This window comes from Protopterus annectens, chromosome 6.part0, assembly GCF_019279795.1.
Source record: "Protopterus annectens isolate FY-2018-M chromosome 6.part0, PAN1.0, whole genome shotgun sequence".
Classification (NCBI taxonomy): Eukaryota; Metazoa; Chordata; order Ceratodontiformes; family Protopteridae; genus Protopterus; species Protopterus annectens.
In genome coordinates, this window is record NC_056737.1 from 7,911,829 (window position 1) to 7,930,086 (window position 18,258).

At 42.4% G+C, this 18,258-nt stretch overlaps 1 protein-coding gene across 2 annotated transcripts in view; it reads right to left on the reverse strand.

Moving 5' to 3' along the window:
* The window catches only part of CTSW (cathepsin W), a 791,734-nt gene that overhangs the window by 646,387 nt on the left and 127,089 nt on the right, over positions 1 to 18,258 (reverse strand). For both annotated transcript variants that reach the window (XM_044073793.1, XM_044073792.1), the window contains exon 3: positions 967 to 1,048. In XM_044073793.1, coding sequence (XP_043929728.1) covers positions 967 to 1,048 — 82 coding nt within the window. The remainder of the gene's footprint in view (positions 1 to 966; positions 1,049 to 18,258) is intronic.

An 18,258-nucleotide genomic window follows, 5' to 3' on the forward strand; every position in this document is an offset into this window, starting at 1 on the left:
AAGAAAAATGAATCATGATCAACACAACTTTTATGGACAGAGTCAAGGAATAACACAAGAATGGGAAATGATCTTGCAGAACAGTCTTGTAACAAATTATTAGTCATAGACAAAACATGACTTATATGACTGCACTAGCAAATACTTTGTTTTTTTTTTCTATTCTTTATCAAAGAAAGCAGCCCAACATCCCCTCCGCATAGTAGGTTTGATTTATTAATCAAAAACTCTTTTGTACTTTTAGAATATGTATTGGGTATACTTAACTATAAATACTAACTCAAATGACAAAAGAAACCAAATTAATTTACTTAAACCTGAAATCCTCAGCAATTTGGTATGACAGCCCTTTTTTCTCTTTTGTTAACAGGTTGTGAAAAAAAATGCAGCAAGTTCCCAGCTTTATTATTTTGCATGCACAACTTTAAATTTTTTTAATAACTATGTATTGTATGGTCAGGCTAAATTGTGCCTCTTTATTCTCAAAACTCCATGAAATTACAACTCTGGGCAATTATTTAAGCAAGACAAATCTGAAGGCTTTGAATTTTTGGTCTTACTCAGTGACACCACATATACAGTTTGATCTCTGAATGAAATAAAGATAGAAAGGATTCACTCATTGTTCATTAACTATATTTTCACAATATTCAGAAATCACAATATTACGACAAAAAACTCTAAGATAATAAAATAAAATCACCAATATAATGTCAGCATAAGTTAAGGAGGAGCACCCTCCAGTAACATTCTGTCAGTTTTCAACAATGGTCAAGTTATAAGCAGAGGTTAATCAACTAGTTAGATCATCCATATGACTAATTTTTTTGCAAATAATGAACTACATGCAACATGCATTGTATAAGCTTCGTCCTAGATGCGACATGCATTTAGTATTTTTTAACATGTGCAGCAGTAGAATTACTCAGAAGTATTATCAGCGGGAAGGTGAAAGAGGAAAATTACAAGGACATGATGTGCCGATACGGGGTCCTTCACATTTTTCACCATCATCCATCAATGCAATATAACAGCTGATCACGTTTTCCTGTAGGATAAAAAAAATGGAAGTCAGAGTAATTTCATTTGCTTAACATCAGTGAGAATACACAACTATAATATGGAATACAATATTTAAATGTTAAAAATGTTCATGCCCAATGACACACCTAGATATCCGAGTATAATAAATCCATGTATCTTGTTTCAGGAATTATATATGTACATACGTCATATCTGAATAATGTCATAAATTTGCAAACAAATAACTGATAAAAGCTTTCATTAATTTAATAATCTACTCCTTTTAAAAATATAGATTAAATCACAGAGTCATGTCATTTTAGATAATATGTCATAAATTCCCCAAACAGTCAGGAGACTTACCAAAAAAACACCATTATCCATGAGCCCTCAAATGGGAGCTTACAAGTAAAAAAAATAGAAGTTTTGCTGAACATGCTGGATTGCTCTTTCCTGAAAATATAAGCAAACTAAAAAAGAAACAAATCCTGACAATCTTCAGTGTTATATCAAAAATTAACTGACATCAAGGCTTGCTGCCAGATTTAGGGAGCCTATAACAAGACAAATAACCATTTTGGAAATTTTATGAAAATCTGTATAAAGTAGAGAAGTGGGGAAATCAAGAAAAAGCAAAAATGGAAATATTTATGGAAGAGGTAAAAAAAATACACTTCGTGCATCGCCGCTTAGCTAGGGTTAAACTATTCCCGGCGCCATAAAGTCTTCTCTTTAAAATTTCCCTTAAAACTAGCCATTTTTTTTTAGTTTTAGCACTCAAATTTGTTTCTTTGAGCTCAGCACTTGTTCAGAACTCGTAAGCACTAAATAAGCTACAAATTACTACAGCACTCAACTTTCCTCACTTGTCTAGAGGATAACAGTTTTTAGTACTTAATAAATACGCACCTATCCAGGCATGTCTAAGGGTCAGCTCCCGGTGTTTTCTCCTGTCTACCTGATGAATCTTGGGGCAATGCAGCAATTGCCTCATGTACACAGACAACCTCTCCTCCTACCATCCAACACTACAACCTGTGAGAGATGCACTTATATAGCCAAACTGGAAGCAAAGCTCTCTTCACCCAAGACTGGACTAGACAGTCAAGAGGAGAAGGTAAACACTTGCACCACACCACACTCATCACATAGTCCCTCAAAACCTACACCACCAAAACAGACACATAGAAACACAAAACACACACCTAGATTCTCGGAGGCTCTCAATAAAAATCTGCTCAAGCAACAAAGACCTCCAAAGCAGAAACGCAAGCAACCTCCACCCCCCAACACAACCCAAATGACACATAGCCCACAAACTCAGTGTGCCACTCAACCACAGCCCATAAGGCATAACAACGTACCCAACACTCTAGTCATAGGTGACTCTATATTCAGCCACACTGATGTTCCACTCACCAGGCTAAACAAGGAGAAAGTTGCTGTCAGCTGCCTGTCAGGTGCCAGGATCCACCACATAACATACTCACTCAGGTCACTCCACAAGTACAAATATGACACTGTCATTGTCCTTGTTGGTGTGAATGACCTGAGACGTACCTCCCTGGACTACATGAAGAGACATGGGGGAGCTCTCCGATCTTGTAGCCCAGGCAGGTATGACCCTATCCCTGAGCAGCATCCTGCTATCACCCAGAATTATACCACAGTAAAATGATTGACTTCAACAATTGGCTAAGCTTCTGGTGTAATTCTAAGGGGATCCAGTATCTGTCTGCCTGGGATCACATGATCAACAGACCATGATGCTTTGCCAGAAATGGCCTGCTCCTGTCGCACTTGGGTTCCGGACACTGGCTAAGGCTCTTGCCAACCCTATAGTGCCTTTTTTAGGCAAGGTTCAAATGACAATTTCACCACTGTAACAGGTACAAGCAAGCAAAATCTGAGGGTAACGCTACTCAATGCTAGAAGTCTAAACCTCAAAATGCATTCACTCGAGGCACTCAAACTGGAGAACATCGACATCTGTGCAGTGACAGAGACCTGGTTCAAGGCTCCAGAGAGCACCCCTGCATTACCAGTCTATAATTCATAATTCATACCACACCTTTCGGCGACCTAACCGGGACTGAAACACTAAAGACGGAGGCGTGTCCATATTCATTAAGGATATCCACACCTCCAGGCTAGTTGCTCAGCCTAATGCATCAGAGATTATCCAAGTCCAACTAACTCTGGGCAAGACGGCAATCCAAACTGTACCTTGCTACAGATCCCCCACCATGCCCCAGGATTCCTACTCCTCATTTCTTGATACACTGGAAAATATTAGGGTACAACACCCTCATAATGGGCGATTTCAACTACCCCACCATTAACTGGGAAAACTACTCACGTACCAACACTTTTCTTCAACATTTTCTGGAATTCATAAATTCCAGCGCCTTCGATCAACTTATCCACACCCCTACCAGGGGCAGCAATATCCTAGACCTGGTCATTACCAACATGGGCGACCGGTGTTCCACACCAGAGGTCAATTTCTCGGTCAGATCCGACCGACCACAAGCTAATCACCCTAGACATCCACATCCCGCCCCCACCCCCTATTAGGGAAACCACCATAAAAAATTTCTCCAAGGCCAACTTCACGCTTCTTAAGATAGAAGTGGAAAACTTCAAGACACCCATGCAGATGGACAACAGAGGTACAACTGCTGAATCCTACACAAATGCACTTTACAAGCACTTACATGAGTGCATGGATCATGCTATCTCTAACAGAACCAAGATGCTATCCTCCAAAAAAAGGAAGCCAATCTGGTGGTCCCCTGCAATAAACAAACTCTACAACAGAAGCAAGAAACTGTTGCAAAAAAGAGTAAAATCCCATGATTGGAGGAACTCCCTGATCAGCCTCCAATGCTAGATATGAAAACAAAATCACCACTGATTCTAAAGACAACCACAAAGCATTCTATAGCTATGTCAAGAATCTCAATGGCAGCACTCGGATCTGCTCTGAGTTACAGCACAATGGCACTAAATATACAGAACCAACTGATATTGCTAACATCCTGGCAGATAGGTTCAATGCTAACTTTACCCCTCTCTCACCCCCTAAAAGGCCCATCTATACCGAAGAAAGCAAAGTTCCTGTAATCAAGGCTGCACATGTAAAAACCACACTCTCCAAAGCCAAGAACACAGCATCCATGGGACCTGTCTGCAAGGCCATGGAATGTATCATCATGGAACTTATAAACAAAGACATTGGTAATCTCCAAACTCTGGACCCACCCAGTTCAGGTTTGTAAAAGGCAGATCATGTCTCCTAAACCTGATAGACTTTTTTGAAACAGTCACCAAAGCCATACACGAAGGAAAGGTGGTTCACACAGCCTATCCAGAGCTCACCAAGGCTTTTGACACCATCCCCCACTCTGGAATTATAGATAAACTCACTAAACTAGGTATACATCCCTATGTCACAAGATGGGTTGCCAACTGGCTCACTGACAGAACCCACACTGTGAAAGTAGCAGACTCCAAATCCGACTTCAGACCAGTGACAAGTGGAGTACCGCAGGGTTCAGTCCTGGGTCCTCTCCTGTTTGGTATCTACTTTTCTGAAGTACAGGCTAACACAAAATGTCTTTGGCTAACGAAGTTTACAGATGACTGCAAACTAGGAGCCATAATCGAAACTCCTATCGATGTGGACAACCTACAAAAGGGCCTCACTGAGACAGATGTCTGGTGTGAAAGCCATGGCCTCAAGTTCAATGCCAAAAAGTGCACTGTCATCCCCTTTGGTAAAAACTCTCTACCTATGAGCTACCACATAGGTGGTAGTCTACTTAACACTGAAAGTGTGATAAGAAACCTTGGGACACAGGTGGACAGTAGTCTCTCCTTTGATAATCACATCACCACAGTAGTCAGGAAATCCTTCTACGTGGCACACCTAATCACAAAAGGTTTCTCATCCAGGAAAAAAAAGGTCATTGTTACCCTCTACTTGTCACTCATTAGTCCCATTATAGAGTACAACACCCCTTTTGGTATGTACTTCACAAGACATCTACAACAACTGGAAAGGCCTCAGAAATACCTCACAAATAGGATTACGGGCCTCAAACAGATGCCCTATGCAGACCATCTAAAAAAACTGCTTTACTCCGTCGCATATTGCCTACTCAAAGGCGATCTCTGTCTAACATACAAAGCTATGTCAAACCCAGAGCTGTTGGACATGTTCCACTTAAAGAAATCCCAATCTTTCCGAGCTACATGCTCTACAGACTTAAACCTTGTCACCACAATAAACAGAATATGCTGGAGGATTAGATTCCTGTCCCAGTGACTTCCCATACTCTGGAACAAACTACCTATCTATATCAAACAAAGCTCCTCATTAGCACTCTTCAAGAAAAATCTTGATAATTGGATGGGAAATAGGAAATTCACCCCAGGGATCACTTCTGGGGCTCTGCTCGACAGGGGCACAGGAAAATAACTTTTTTGGATGGCGAAAGCCAGGGTACCTTTTTGGCTAGGCTTATATAGGGCCTAGGGCCAACAGCCTAGTACCTACCTATGAACATGCCAAGGTTATTGGTAGATAAGGCTCAACAACTAACAGTAAATATAGGAGAAAATTAAATAAAGGCGTCTACATCACTTTAGTGAAGTGACAGTTAAGCGAATGACATTTCATCAGAAATGCCCTTCACTGAAATCTGCTCTTGAGGGGGGCTGCACCCCCCCACCCCCGCTAATTATATACACCAACTCCAAGATCACACAATAGTGGGGAAAGGGCAAATTTCCCAATCCTCACTGTACAGTGATCTCAATATGAACAGTTCGACGAACAGCATGTTCAATGTAAGTGAACCAAAAATACCTTTCGTTGAACTGAATTTTCACTGAAATGATCTAGACCCGAAATAAAAATGGTGCTGTATAACCAATCTGCAGGAAAATCTCCAGGAATAGACAGCGCACTCTGGTCGAAGTTTGGAAGCTAGGAAAGAAGAAAGTAATACAAGATCTGTAAGGCTGTCTAACATTTTTAAAGGGAGGCACCAACATCCTGGAAAAAAAAAACTGTGGTGGCTGTAATACCTAGTGATGAGAAAGACTCATCTGATCCAGCTTCATATAGACCCATTTTAATTTTAAACAATGACTATAAAGTGTTTAAGTCTATAACTGCTAAAAGAATGACAAAGATGATGCCAAAATTGACAGATATCGACCAATGTGGTTTTGTGGAGGGGAGGCAAACATTTGACAACATTAACAGAACTATGATGATCCAAAGGGAAGCAGAATGCAAAAAAATACCACTGTTACTGGTGGGTCTTGGTGCAGGAAAAACACTAGACACATTAAGCTGGGATTTTATGAGTAGGGCAATGGAAGCAGTTGCATTTCCTGATACAATAATATGGTTAATTAGAAAGACATATGACGGATTGGAGGCAAAAATTAAAGTGGGAGGGTTCCTCTCTGAAAAGCTGCGTCTCAGAGGAACCATGCAAAAGTGTCTCCATATATTTAGAACCACTGGCAAAGAAAATAAAGGACTCAGAAATTCAAGAATATAACTGCTATGGTGTTCTAGAAAAGTTGGCTTTTTTTTTGCAGGTGATATTATTTTGTATCTGATGGGATGTTGTGGAATATTCTGAGACCGGTCATTTTTTTGGAATATAAAATTAATGAAGATAAAACAAAGGCTACAGCTATAAACTAATGATCTACACATGAACTGATCCACCAATATCCATATTTATGGAGATATGATAAAATGAAGTGTTTAGGAGTATGGGTTAAAAAGGATTTTGTTATGGCAGCTAAGGATATGTGGGACGAGACTAAACAAAAATAATACAAAAAACTGAGAAATACATACCGACATACATTATATATATATATATATATATATATATATATATATATATATATATATATATATATATATATATATATATATATATAAACATACATGTATACAATATACATATACACAAACACATTAAATGTATATATATATATATATATATATATATATATAAACACACACAGTGGATATAAAAAGTGCACACACCCCTGTTAAAATGCCAGGTTTTTGTGATATAAAAAAATGAGAGCACAATAAATAATTTCAAAACTTTTCTCACCTTTAATGTGACCTAAAACCTGTAAAACTCAATTGAAAAACAAACAATTCTGTTAGAGGAAAAAATATAAAAAATGTACAATGAGTTGGTTCCATGTGTCCACACCCTTAAACTAATACTTTGTTGAAGCACATTTTGATTCTAATTCCAGCATTCAGTATTCTTGGGTACACACTTGCCATCAATTAAAGAGACTCTGATTAACATCAAATAAAGTTCAGCTGTCCTAGTAGGAGTTTCCTGACATTTACTCAGTTACCTGCTACAGCAAAAGCCATGGTTCACAGAAAGCTTACAAAGAATCAAAGGGATCTCATTGTTGAAAGGTATCAGTCAGGAGAAGGGTACAAAAAAATTTCCACAGCATTAGATATACCATGGAACACAGTGAAGACAGTCATCAAAAAGTGGAGAAAATATGGGACAGCAATGATGTTGCAAATAACTGTATGTCCCTCCAAAATTGATGGAAAGACATGATGAAAACTGGTGAGGGAGGCTGCCAAGAGACCTACGGAAAAACTGAAGGAGCTGCAGGAATTTCTGGCAAGTACTGGCTGTGTACTACATGTGACAACAATCTCCCGTATTCTCCATATGTCTGGACTATGGGGTAGGGTTGCAAGACGGAAGCCTTTATTTACACAGAAAAACATCCAGGCCTGGCTAAAATTTGCAAAACAATACATAAAGACTCCAAAAGCATGTGGAAAAATGTGTTATGGTCTGATGAGACTACGGTTGAACATTTTGGCCACAATTCCAAAAAAGTAAGTTTGGTGCAAAAACAACACTTTGCATCACCAAAAGAACACCATCCTCACGGTGAAGCATGGTGGTGGCAGTATCATGCTTTGGGGTTACTTTTCTTCAGCTGGAACTGTGGCTTTAGTCAACGTGGAGGGAATTATGAACAGTTCCAGATACCAGTCACTTTTGGCCCAAAACCTGCAGGTGTCTGCTAGAAAGCTGAAGATGAAGAGGAAATTCACCTTTCAACACAATGACCCCAAGCATACATCCAAATAAACAAAAGAGTGCTTCACCAGAAGAAAATTAAAGAATTGGAATGGCCCAGACCTAAATCCAATAGAAAATCTGTGGGGTGACCGGAGGAGGGCTGTGCACAAGAGATGCCCTTGCAATCTGACAGATTTGGAGCTATTTTGTAAGGAAGAGTGGGCAAATATTGCCAAGTCAAGATGTGCCATGCTGAAAGACTGCGGACATGGAGAGAGAGAGGGAGCATATGTTGATTTTTCAGAATGCTCACACACTGAAAAGTAGTGTGTAAAACTTACCATAACAGTAGATGTTCAAATGCTTACTGTTGCAGTAACCTTAACTATATGGGTTATACCCTGCACAGAATGTAACAGCTGGTCAGCTTCCAGAGCTTCAGGCACCTTCTACACACCCACGCTGTCAGTCAGACTGAGCTGACTGAAAATACAGGTTTGGGCACCAAGTCCTTTAGAGCTTTCATGCCAACAAAGAGAAAGAGGCTGAACTCTGAAAGGTCAATGCTAGGAATAACAAAAAAAAAAAAAAAATCCATGCCCTAGCATAAAAACACACCAAAAAACAAGGAGGACAGAAGAACGGGAGTGGTTACTGCAATAATGATCATTCAAACATCTACGGTTATGGTAAATTTATTACACAATTGTACTGTGTTCATCATATTGATCGCTGTTGCATAAGCCTTAGCTATATTGGTAGCTTACTATATTTGGGAGGTGGAAGCATGCAGTAGGTGGACTGGACACTCTAAATTGGCCGTAGGTGCAACTGTGTGTGCGAATGAGTGGTGCTGATGAAAGTACAGTTACGTACACTTATCATAAATGTAGATGTTCGAGTGTATTCACTGTTGCAGTCAACACACTTGGGTTATCTGCCTGCAGGTAGCCCTCAGTCGGCCTGAATACCAGAGACTTAGTACTTCTGCATCGAATGCTGTCGCTCCAGGACTGATGTCAGGGCTATAAAAACCGGCAGCCAATGCCATTACATCAGTTTTTCTTGCCCCAAATGTCAGGAGCCCCCCAATAGGGAGCCAAGTTATGGTGGGGGAAAACAACACCAGTAAAAAGTAAATACCAATACCTCTGAAAAAAGGGGTGGTAGTAAAAGGCATAGAGAGTTTAGAGAGAGAAAGAGAGAAAACCAGGGGGCTGGAGGGAGGGAAACCAGGACTGCAACAGTGGATACACTCGAACATCTACATTTATGGTAAGTGTACACAATTGTACTATGTTCTTCGTGTTTTACTGTTGCAGTCATCACACTTGGGTAGATTCCCAAAGCTGAAGAAGGGTGGAGACAATCAAGAAGAGTTGGGGTTGGCTAGAATGCCTTGCAGGACTGCTGTTGCAAAACCTGCCCTGGATTTGGAAAAGATAGGCAGGTGGTAATGCTTGGTGAAGGTGTGTACAGAACTCCAGGTAGCAGCTTCCAGGATGTCCCTGGTAGGGACTCTCCTGAGGAATGCTGTAGAGGTAGAACTTGCCCTAGTGGAATCTGTTCTCGCCCCAGAGGGGTTGGTTTCCCATGGTGCTTGTAGCAGAAATGGATGCAATATGCTATCCACTTAGAAACTTTTGCTTTGAAATGGCCTTGCCCTCTGCCCCTGTTGCAAAGCTGACTAGATTTTCTGAAGGGCTTAGTCCTATCCAGGTAGAATCTGAGCTGTCTGTGCACATCCAAGGGAGTGCAGGATCCTTTCCCCTTTATCTTGAGGATTAGGGAAGAAGGTAGGGAAATGGATAGATTGGTTGAGAGTCACACTGGACACCACTTTAGGCATAAAGGAAGGGTTAGTCCTGAGGGAGATCCTGTCAGCATGGAAAATAATGAAGGGTTCCACCACCATAAGTGTTTGTAGCTCAGACAGTCTTCTAGTTGAAGTGATGGCCAGAATCAAGGCTGCTTTCAAAGAGAGGAATTTTAACTCTACTGATGCTGCAGGCTCAAAGGGGGGCTGTGTGAGCTTTTCCAGTACAAAGTTAAGGTCCCAAGCAGGGTGGCTGCTTTCCTTGGTGGCCTTAAGTTGTTCACCCCTCTCAGGAACTGTTTGATGAGCAGGTGGGAGAAGAGAGGTGGCTCAGTGTTGTAATGAGCCGAGATGGCAGAGGCATGGATCTTAATGGAGAACAAGGATAGGCCTCTGTGGAGTAGACCCGATAGGTAATCCAGGATTAGAGGAAGGGAGGGCAGTGCTGTGTCCTCTCCTTTAGACTGAATCCAGCAGCAATACCTTTTCCACTTATCAGCATAGGATTTCCTTGTACTGGGTCTTCTGGCTTCAAGAATGACATCCAGCACTTGCTTCCTTAGGCTGGTCACTGGGGGAGAATTCAAGGAATAAGCCAGGCTGCAAGTTTCAGGGTTTGCAGTTGCGGATGCAAGATCTGTCCCCCCTGCTGAGTGAGGAGGGTTGGGCTCTGGGGAAGCTGCCAGGCTGTGCAGTAGTGGGTACCAGTGCTGGCATGGCCAGTCCGGGGCAATCAGGATTGTCCTTGGTCTGTCCTGTATTATCTTGAGCAATATTCTTGAAAGAAGGGGCAGAGGGGGAAATGCATAGATCCAGAGGTTTACCCACTGGAAGGATAGGACATCCACTTTCCATGCCCCAGTGTGAGGTGTCCTGGTGCAAAATTTGTTGAGCTGGTGATTGTAGGGGAAGGCAAAGAGGTCCACCTCTGGGGTCCCCCATTTCTGGATCACAAGTCTTCATAATCAGATACCTCAGAGTCATCGGACTCTTGGTCTGTTAAAGCTGCTGGGGACATGTCTCTTTTTAGGCTTCCCCTAACCAGCATAATAAGGTATTCTGCCATTTTAAGCATTTGATGTTGTGGAAAGGAAGCAGGTGCTAGAGTTTGGGTCATCATTTTTTTAGACGTAGCTTGTACTCTTGCCCTTAGATGTTCGGTAGTTTTAGACAGAACTGAAGACATGAAAGAAGTCGTCTGTTTGTGTCAAATATCGGTAGTGCGAAGAACTTCCTCAGAAACCGGTGCAAAGAACTTCCTCAGAAACCGGTGCCTTCTCAGTGGCTCCGGACCCATCCAAGGGACAGACATCCTCAGGTTCCGTAGTTGAAGAAGAGCCTTGCAGCATACCGGTCTCCGCACAGGTCTCGGTAGAGGCTTGCGAATCCACTGAAGCGGGCATCAGGGGCTGCAAAACCACCTCACTTGAGTACTGGCAAACTGGCGACTAGCTTATCGGAAGCATTGTCGGCAGTTTTGGACCTGTGTGGTCTGTCTCTGTCTTTAGTATTTAGCAACAATAAGGGCCCAACAATGAATAGTTCAGGCATTGAACAAGGCATAAAATTGACAGAGAGGTACGCCGTGGTCTGGGCCTAAACAGGTGATGCAGTAAGAATGGAAATCTCGGTGTGGTATTTGCTTTCCACAGGCGAGACAATTGTTAACTTTTTCTGACATCAGTTAGAGGAAGAAAAAAGGATCCCCAACTGGGTATTTAGCTTTAGAAGACTTAGGTTCATAGGTAGATACTAAGCTATTGGCCCTAGGGCCTATATAAGCCTAGCCAAAAGGTACCCAGGCTTTCGCCACTCAAGAAAATTATTATTATTTTCCTGTGCCCCTGTCGAGCAGAGCCACAGAAGTGATCCCTGGGGTGAATTTCCTATATCCCATCAGGATGGTTCAATTCGGAAACAAACACTCAGGAAGCGGATGACCGGCACTCGTGCAAACTGCTTCTGCTTCGGGCTCCTCCGCAAGAAAGACTGATGTAATGGTGTCGGCTGTCTGTTTTTATACCCTCGACGACTTGACTTCAGTCCTGGAGTGACAGCAACTGATGCAGAAATACTAAGTCTCTGGTATTCGGGCCAACTGAGGGCCACGTGCAGACAGATAACCCAAGTGTGATGACTGCAACAGTGAAACATGAAGAACATCCTAAAGTTAGCCAGGTTAGATTGTTCAAATGAAGCAAGTGTTACCTTCTCTAATACAAAATTAAGATCCCAAAGAGAGTCCACCAGTTTTCTTGGAGATTCCTTATGCAAAACCCCTTTCAGAAACATTTTGACATGAGATTGCACTGAAAGAGGTGGATGCATCGGCAGACATGCTGAAATGGCCGATAAATGAACCTTGATGGAGGGGTACGAAAGGCCATAGGATAGTAACTCTCATAAATATTGTAAAAACAGAGAACAATTAGCTGGTTATGTTGCTTGCACCCATTTGAAAACTTTTTCCATTTACGAATATACGATTTTCTAGCAACAAGCTTTCTTGCCTCTATTAGTACCTGCTGCACATTCCTAGTTAACAGGTGCCTAAGGGGAATGAAGATTCTATTATCTAGGCAGTCAGCTGAAGTTCACTGGGATTGGGGTGTATCAAACATACCTGTTCTTGTGTGAGTAGATACAGTCTTTGAAGAAGCTTGTGGTAATTGCCCCTGGCCATTTCCAAAAGGAAGGAAAATCACTGTTGCCTGGGCCAGAAGGGAGTCACCACAATGAACTTGGGGGATTCCTTCTGAAATCTTCAGAAGTACCAGAGATATCACTGGAAAGGGTGGAAAAACATCTAGGAACATTCCATTACAAGGAAACAAAAGGCATCTGTCTGCAGGCCTTCTTGCATGGAGTCCTGGAGCAGAATCTTGCCAGCTGTTTGTTTAAAGGGGAGTTGAATATGTCTACTTGAGGAATCAAATCTTGGAAGACCCCCTGACTTGGCTCCCAGTCATGAGGGCTTGTCCTTGTCTTGCTCAACTTGACTGCCACATGTTTTTGCTCTGTAGGATGCCTGCTGAGTAAAACTGTGCTGTGAAGCTATATCCCAAACTAACAGGGCTAATCTGCAATGGGGGGTGGGGGTATGACCTGGCTTCCCCCTTGCTTGTTGATGCACCACATGACTGTAGGGGTATTACCTGTAACAACTTGAACAGGTCCTGGGGATCAAAGGTGATTCAGGGAGTTAACTGCCTTGATCTGGGCAAGCATCTCTTTTACATTTTATATGCTTGCATCTGTCCTTGGTTTACCACATACTTTGCATTTCTATCACTCCTGAAACTGTTCACCAAGTAAAGTCTGAGGTGTCTGCAGTAAATGACTGTTTTGGAACTGGGAGGGAGACCTAGATGCTGTCTCCACCAAGAGATTTCCCTTCTGATGAACCCCAGAACTGGGATTTGAAAAGATAATGGGTCTTGGTGCTGGGAACAAAGAGACTTCAGATAGCATTGTATCTTTCTTATGTGGAGTCTTGCTGGGGGGGGGGGGGGGGTATATAATACAGTTGTGTACACTTGCCATAAATGTACATGTTAGAGTGTATTCACTGTTGCAGTCATTACATTTGGGTAATCTGCTGGCAGGTAGCCCTGAGTCGGCCTAAGACATCTACTGTTATGGTAAGATTTTACACAACTGTACTATGTCCTTTCATTCACTTGTTGCAGTATTCCTTACGTCTGGGAGAGTGACAAATCTCAAGAAGAAACTTGGGAGGAGGAACTACCAGTAGAGCCCTTTAGGAAACCATGAAGGATGGCCCTAGCAAAACCAGCTCTAGCTCTGCAGATTCCATCCAACTTGTAGTGGTTGATAAAAGTATGCACAAAAGCATGCTTCAAGAATCGAGTTAGTATTCAACCCCTTGAAATAAGGTCTAGTAGAACAAGCCTTTACAGAAGACAGGCTGTTACAATGGAAAGAATCACACAAAGAAATAGCCTTAAAGATACAAGAAGAAATAAATAGTTTGCTTGGATACAGATAAAACTAGACACCTAGGATGAAAAGAAATAAACAACTGATCAGATTTTCTATTAGACTTAGTTTTATCCAAATAAAATCTGAGTTGTCTATGCACATCCAAAGATGCAGCACCTTCTCAGTGGCAAATTGTGGAGGGGGGAAAAAAGTAGGCAAATGAATAGACGGATTAAGTGACCACTCATTAACCACCTTTGACATAAAAGGATTAGTAATCAAGGACACCCTCTACTTATGAAACACCAAAAAAAGGAGGACAACCCATAATGTCTTGAAGCTCAGACACCCGTCTGGCAGAAGTAAGGGCCAACAAAGGAACAGTCTTCCAAGAGCAATGCTGCAAGGATGCTGAGTCAGCAGGCTCAAAAGGAGCCTAAATTAACTTCAATAAAACAAAATTAAGATCCCAGGGGAGGAGGAACGGGCTTCCTGGGAGGCCTAATATGAAGGATGCATTTAAAGAATTGTTTAGCTTCAAATCTAGAAGCTAAAGGAGGAGATAAAGGCAGACAAGTAGGGACAGCCGATAAGTGGGCCTTAACTGAAGAATAGGCCAAACCAGCACTGAGCAGTTCACACCAAGACAGAACCAAAGGAGCATCCACAGTAAGTGGATCCAGGTTATGAGAGAGACACCTAACAGAAAACCTCTTCCATTTGGATAAGTAGGATTTCCAATTACTGGGTTTCCTGGCCTCCTGCAGGATCCTAAGCACATCCTCAAAAAAAAAAAAAAAGTCTGTGGAATCAAAATCCTATCATCCACCATGTCAGTAGAAGACTGGATAGGTAGGGATGGACAAGAGATCCCTTGTCTTGTGTGAGTATGTCCACCCTGTGAGGTAACTTGTGATGATTGTCCTTGGCTAAATACCGAAGAAGAGGGAACAAATGTTGTCTCAGTCAAAAGGGAGTCACTAATGATTTCTGGGAGCATCCTGTTGAATTTTTCACAGGATTTTTGGAATAAGAGGAAGGGCAGGGAATCCATAAAGAAACATCCCCTTCCAAGAATAAGACAGGGCAGGGCATCCACCTTCCACACGAGAGGACCTGGGACTCTGGCACAAAATAGAGGAAGTTGTCTGCTCAGAGGGGAGGCAAATAGATCTACTTGAGGAGTATCCCACTGGTGGACAATGCCCAGTCAAACATCCCTGTGAAGCATCCATTTGTGGGACTGTGTTAACCACCTGCTCAGAGTGTCTGCCACAATATATTTTGACCTGAAGGAATGTAAACTGCCTGAAGAGTCACTTGATACTGGACAGCAAAATCCCATACCAGAAGCACCAACTGGCAAAAAAGGTAAGATCTTGTTCCCCTCATTTGTTTATATACCACATCACTGTGGTATTGTCTGTGGATACCTTGAGAGGTCCTGGGGAGAAAAGACGATGAAAAGCCTGAAGAGCCAACAGAAGAGCTCTCATCTCTTTGACACTGATGTGCTCCTTCTGCTGAAGAGGTGACTACACCCCCGGCACCTTTAGGGAGCCAAAAGCTGCTTACCACCTACATCTGAAGCATATGTGAACTGTTCCTGAGGAAAAAATGGGGGGATAAGGGAGCCCTGGGTTTAAAGACAAATATTGTATCCACCACTGAAGTTCCTTCTTGAGGCAAGGTAGAAGAAGAAAGTACAGTTGTGTACCTACCATAAATGTAGATGTTAGAGTGTATTCACTGTTGCAGTCATTACTCTTGGGTTGAATCTCAAAGCTGAGGAAGGGTGGCTGGGCTAAATAGGATTAGGAGAGGCTATGAGGCCCTGCAGAACTGCAGTGGCGAAGCCTGCTCTGGACTTAGAGTAGAGAGGCAAGTGGTAGTGCTTTGTAAAGGTGTGCACTGAACTCCAAGTTGCAGCCTCTAAGATTTCTTTGGTTGGTACTCCCCTGAGGAAGGCTGCTGAAGTGGCTGTTGCTCTGGTGGAATGAGGCCTAATGCCCTTAGGCACTGATTTGCCATGTTGAGAACAGCAGAAACGGATGCAATGTCCTATCCATTTAGAAATAGTCTGTTTTGAGATAGCTTTTCCTTGTGATCCTGCAGCATAAGACACTAAAAGTTGCTCAGTCTTTCCGAAAGCTTTAGTTCTGTCCAAGTAGAAGCATAACTGCCTGTGTATATCCAAAGAATGCAGAATTTTCTCACCCTTGTTCTGTGGATTTGGGTAAAAGGTAAGCAAGTAAATGGTTTGATTGAGGGCCACACTGGACACCACCTTAGGCATAAATGTAGGGTTTGTCCTCAGAGAAACCCTGTCTGGATGAAAAATGATGAAAGGTTCCACAGCCATGAGTGCTTGTAAGTCCGACACTTGCCTTGCAGAGGTTATGGCTAGGAGCAGAGCTGTTTTCCAGGATAAGAATTTAATATCCGCTGTTGATGCTGGCTCGAAAGGTGGCAGTGTGAGTTTTTCCAAAACAAAATTGAGGTCCCAGGCCAGAATTGGTGCTCCCTGGAGGCCTGTTTTTGGCCCCTCTGAGGTACTGCCTTATTAAAGGATGAGAAAAGATAGGTGGTTCCGTATTGTAATGTGCAGAAATGGCAGAGGCATGAATCTTAATTGATGAGAAAGAAAGGCCTTTGTTCAGCATCTCAGTCAGGTATTGTAAAATCTGAGGAATGTTTGGTACAGACGTGTCAATGCCTTGTTCCCGATTCCAAGCACAGAATCTCTTCCATTTTTCTGCATAAGATTTTCTGGTACTGGGCCTCCTGGCCTCCAAGATAACATCCATAACAGCTTTTGAAAGAGGAGTGTTCTGAATGGCTACATTATCCGCCATGCTGCCAGATTTAAAGGTCCTGAGTTGGCTGTGCAGGATCCGATTGTCTTGTTGGGTCAGCAAGTGAGAAGTTTGAGGCATTATCCATGCTGGACCTTGAGGCAAGCTCTTTAGGATTGGATACCAGTGCTGGCGTGGCCAGTCTGGTGCAATCAGAATCATTTTTGGCTTCTCTTGTCTGACCTTTAGGAGTACTCCGGGAAGGAGAGGTAGTGGGGGAAAAGCATATACTCTTAGATTTTTCCAGCTGAATGATAAGGCGTCCACTTTCCATGCTTGCTTGTGGTAAATCCTTGTGCAAAATCTCTGTAATTGACAGTTGTGAGGGGAGGCAAATAGATCTATGTCTGGGCATCCCCATTTTCTTATTATCATGATGAAGACTTGTGGATCCAGTTTCCATTCGTGGGGATCAATGAGGTTTCTGCTTAGTTCGTCTGCCAGAGTATTTGTTTTTCCTGGCAGGAATTGTGCTTGCAGGTGAGCTTGAAAGGCCAATGCTGTGTCCCATAAGGTCATTGCTTGTCTGCAGAGGGGGTAGGAATGAGTACCTCCCTGCTTGTTTATGTATCACATGACCGTAGTATTGTCTGTCTTTATCAGCAATTGTCCTGGATGAAGCAGGTCCTTGAAAGCTGTCAGGGCATATTGAACAGCTAGCATCTCTTTTTGACTGATGTGAAGATGCATCTGGTTTGCAGGCCATGTGCCCTAAATACATTTTCCTGCCATATGCCATATGCCCTAAGGCATAATCTGATGCATCCGTTGTCAGTGTCTGTCTGGCTGTGGGTAAACTGAATGGCAGACCCTTGTTGTGGTGACAGGCTTCTGCCCACCAGTGAAACTCCTGTTGTAGGCAGGGAATGAGTGCAATTACTGTCTCCAGGCTCTGGCAATGCTGAGTCCAAACACTTTTCAGATACCATTGTAGTTTCCTCATATGCAGTCTGGCATATAGAATTAGTAGAATGCAGGATGCCATGAAACCCAAGGCCTGCAGGATTTTCCTTGCAGATAAGTGGGTTTTTGTTGCCAATTTCTTGAAGTAAGTAGTCAGTTGTTTTTGTTTGTCTGGTGTGAGATAAGCCATTTGGGTAGTTGTATTTAAGCTTGCACTCAGGAATATTATCTCTTGAGAGGGCACTAGTTTTGATTTCTTTTCGTTTACTGTGTACCCTAGGCCAATTAATAATCTTTTTACAAACGCCAGATACTTTAGAAGAGTGTCTTTTTTTCTCTGCTTGAATTAGGCAGTCATCCAAGTAGGGATATATTTGAATTCCTTTTTGTCTGCAAAACGCAATTACTGGTGCCAGGCATTTTGTAAAGACCCTGGGCGCAGTAGATAAGCCGAAGGGCAGTGCAGAGAATTGGTAATGCATTGATCCAGCTATGAATCTGAGGTATCTTCTGCAAGATTGTCTGATTGGGACATGCAGGTATGCCTCTTTTAGGTCCAAAGTTGCTAGCCAAGCCCTCTTGGCCAGCATGGGCAGTAGCTGCT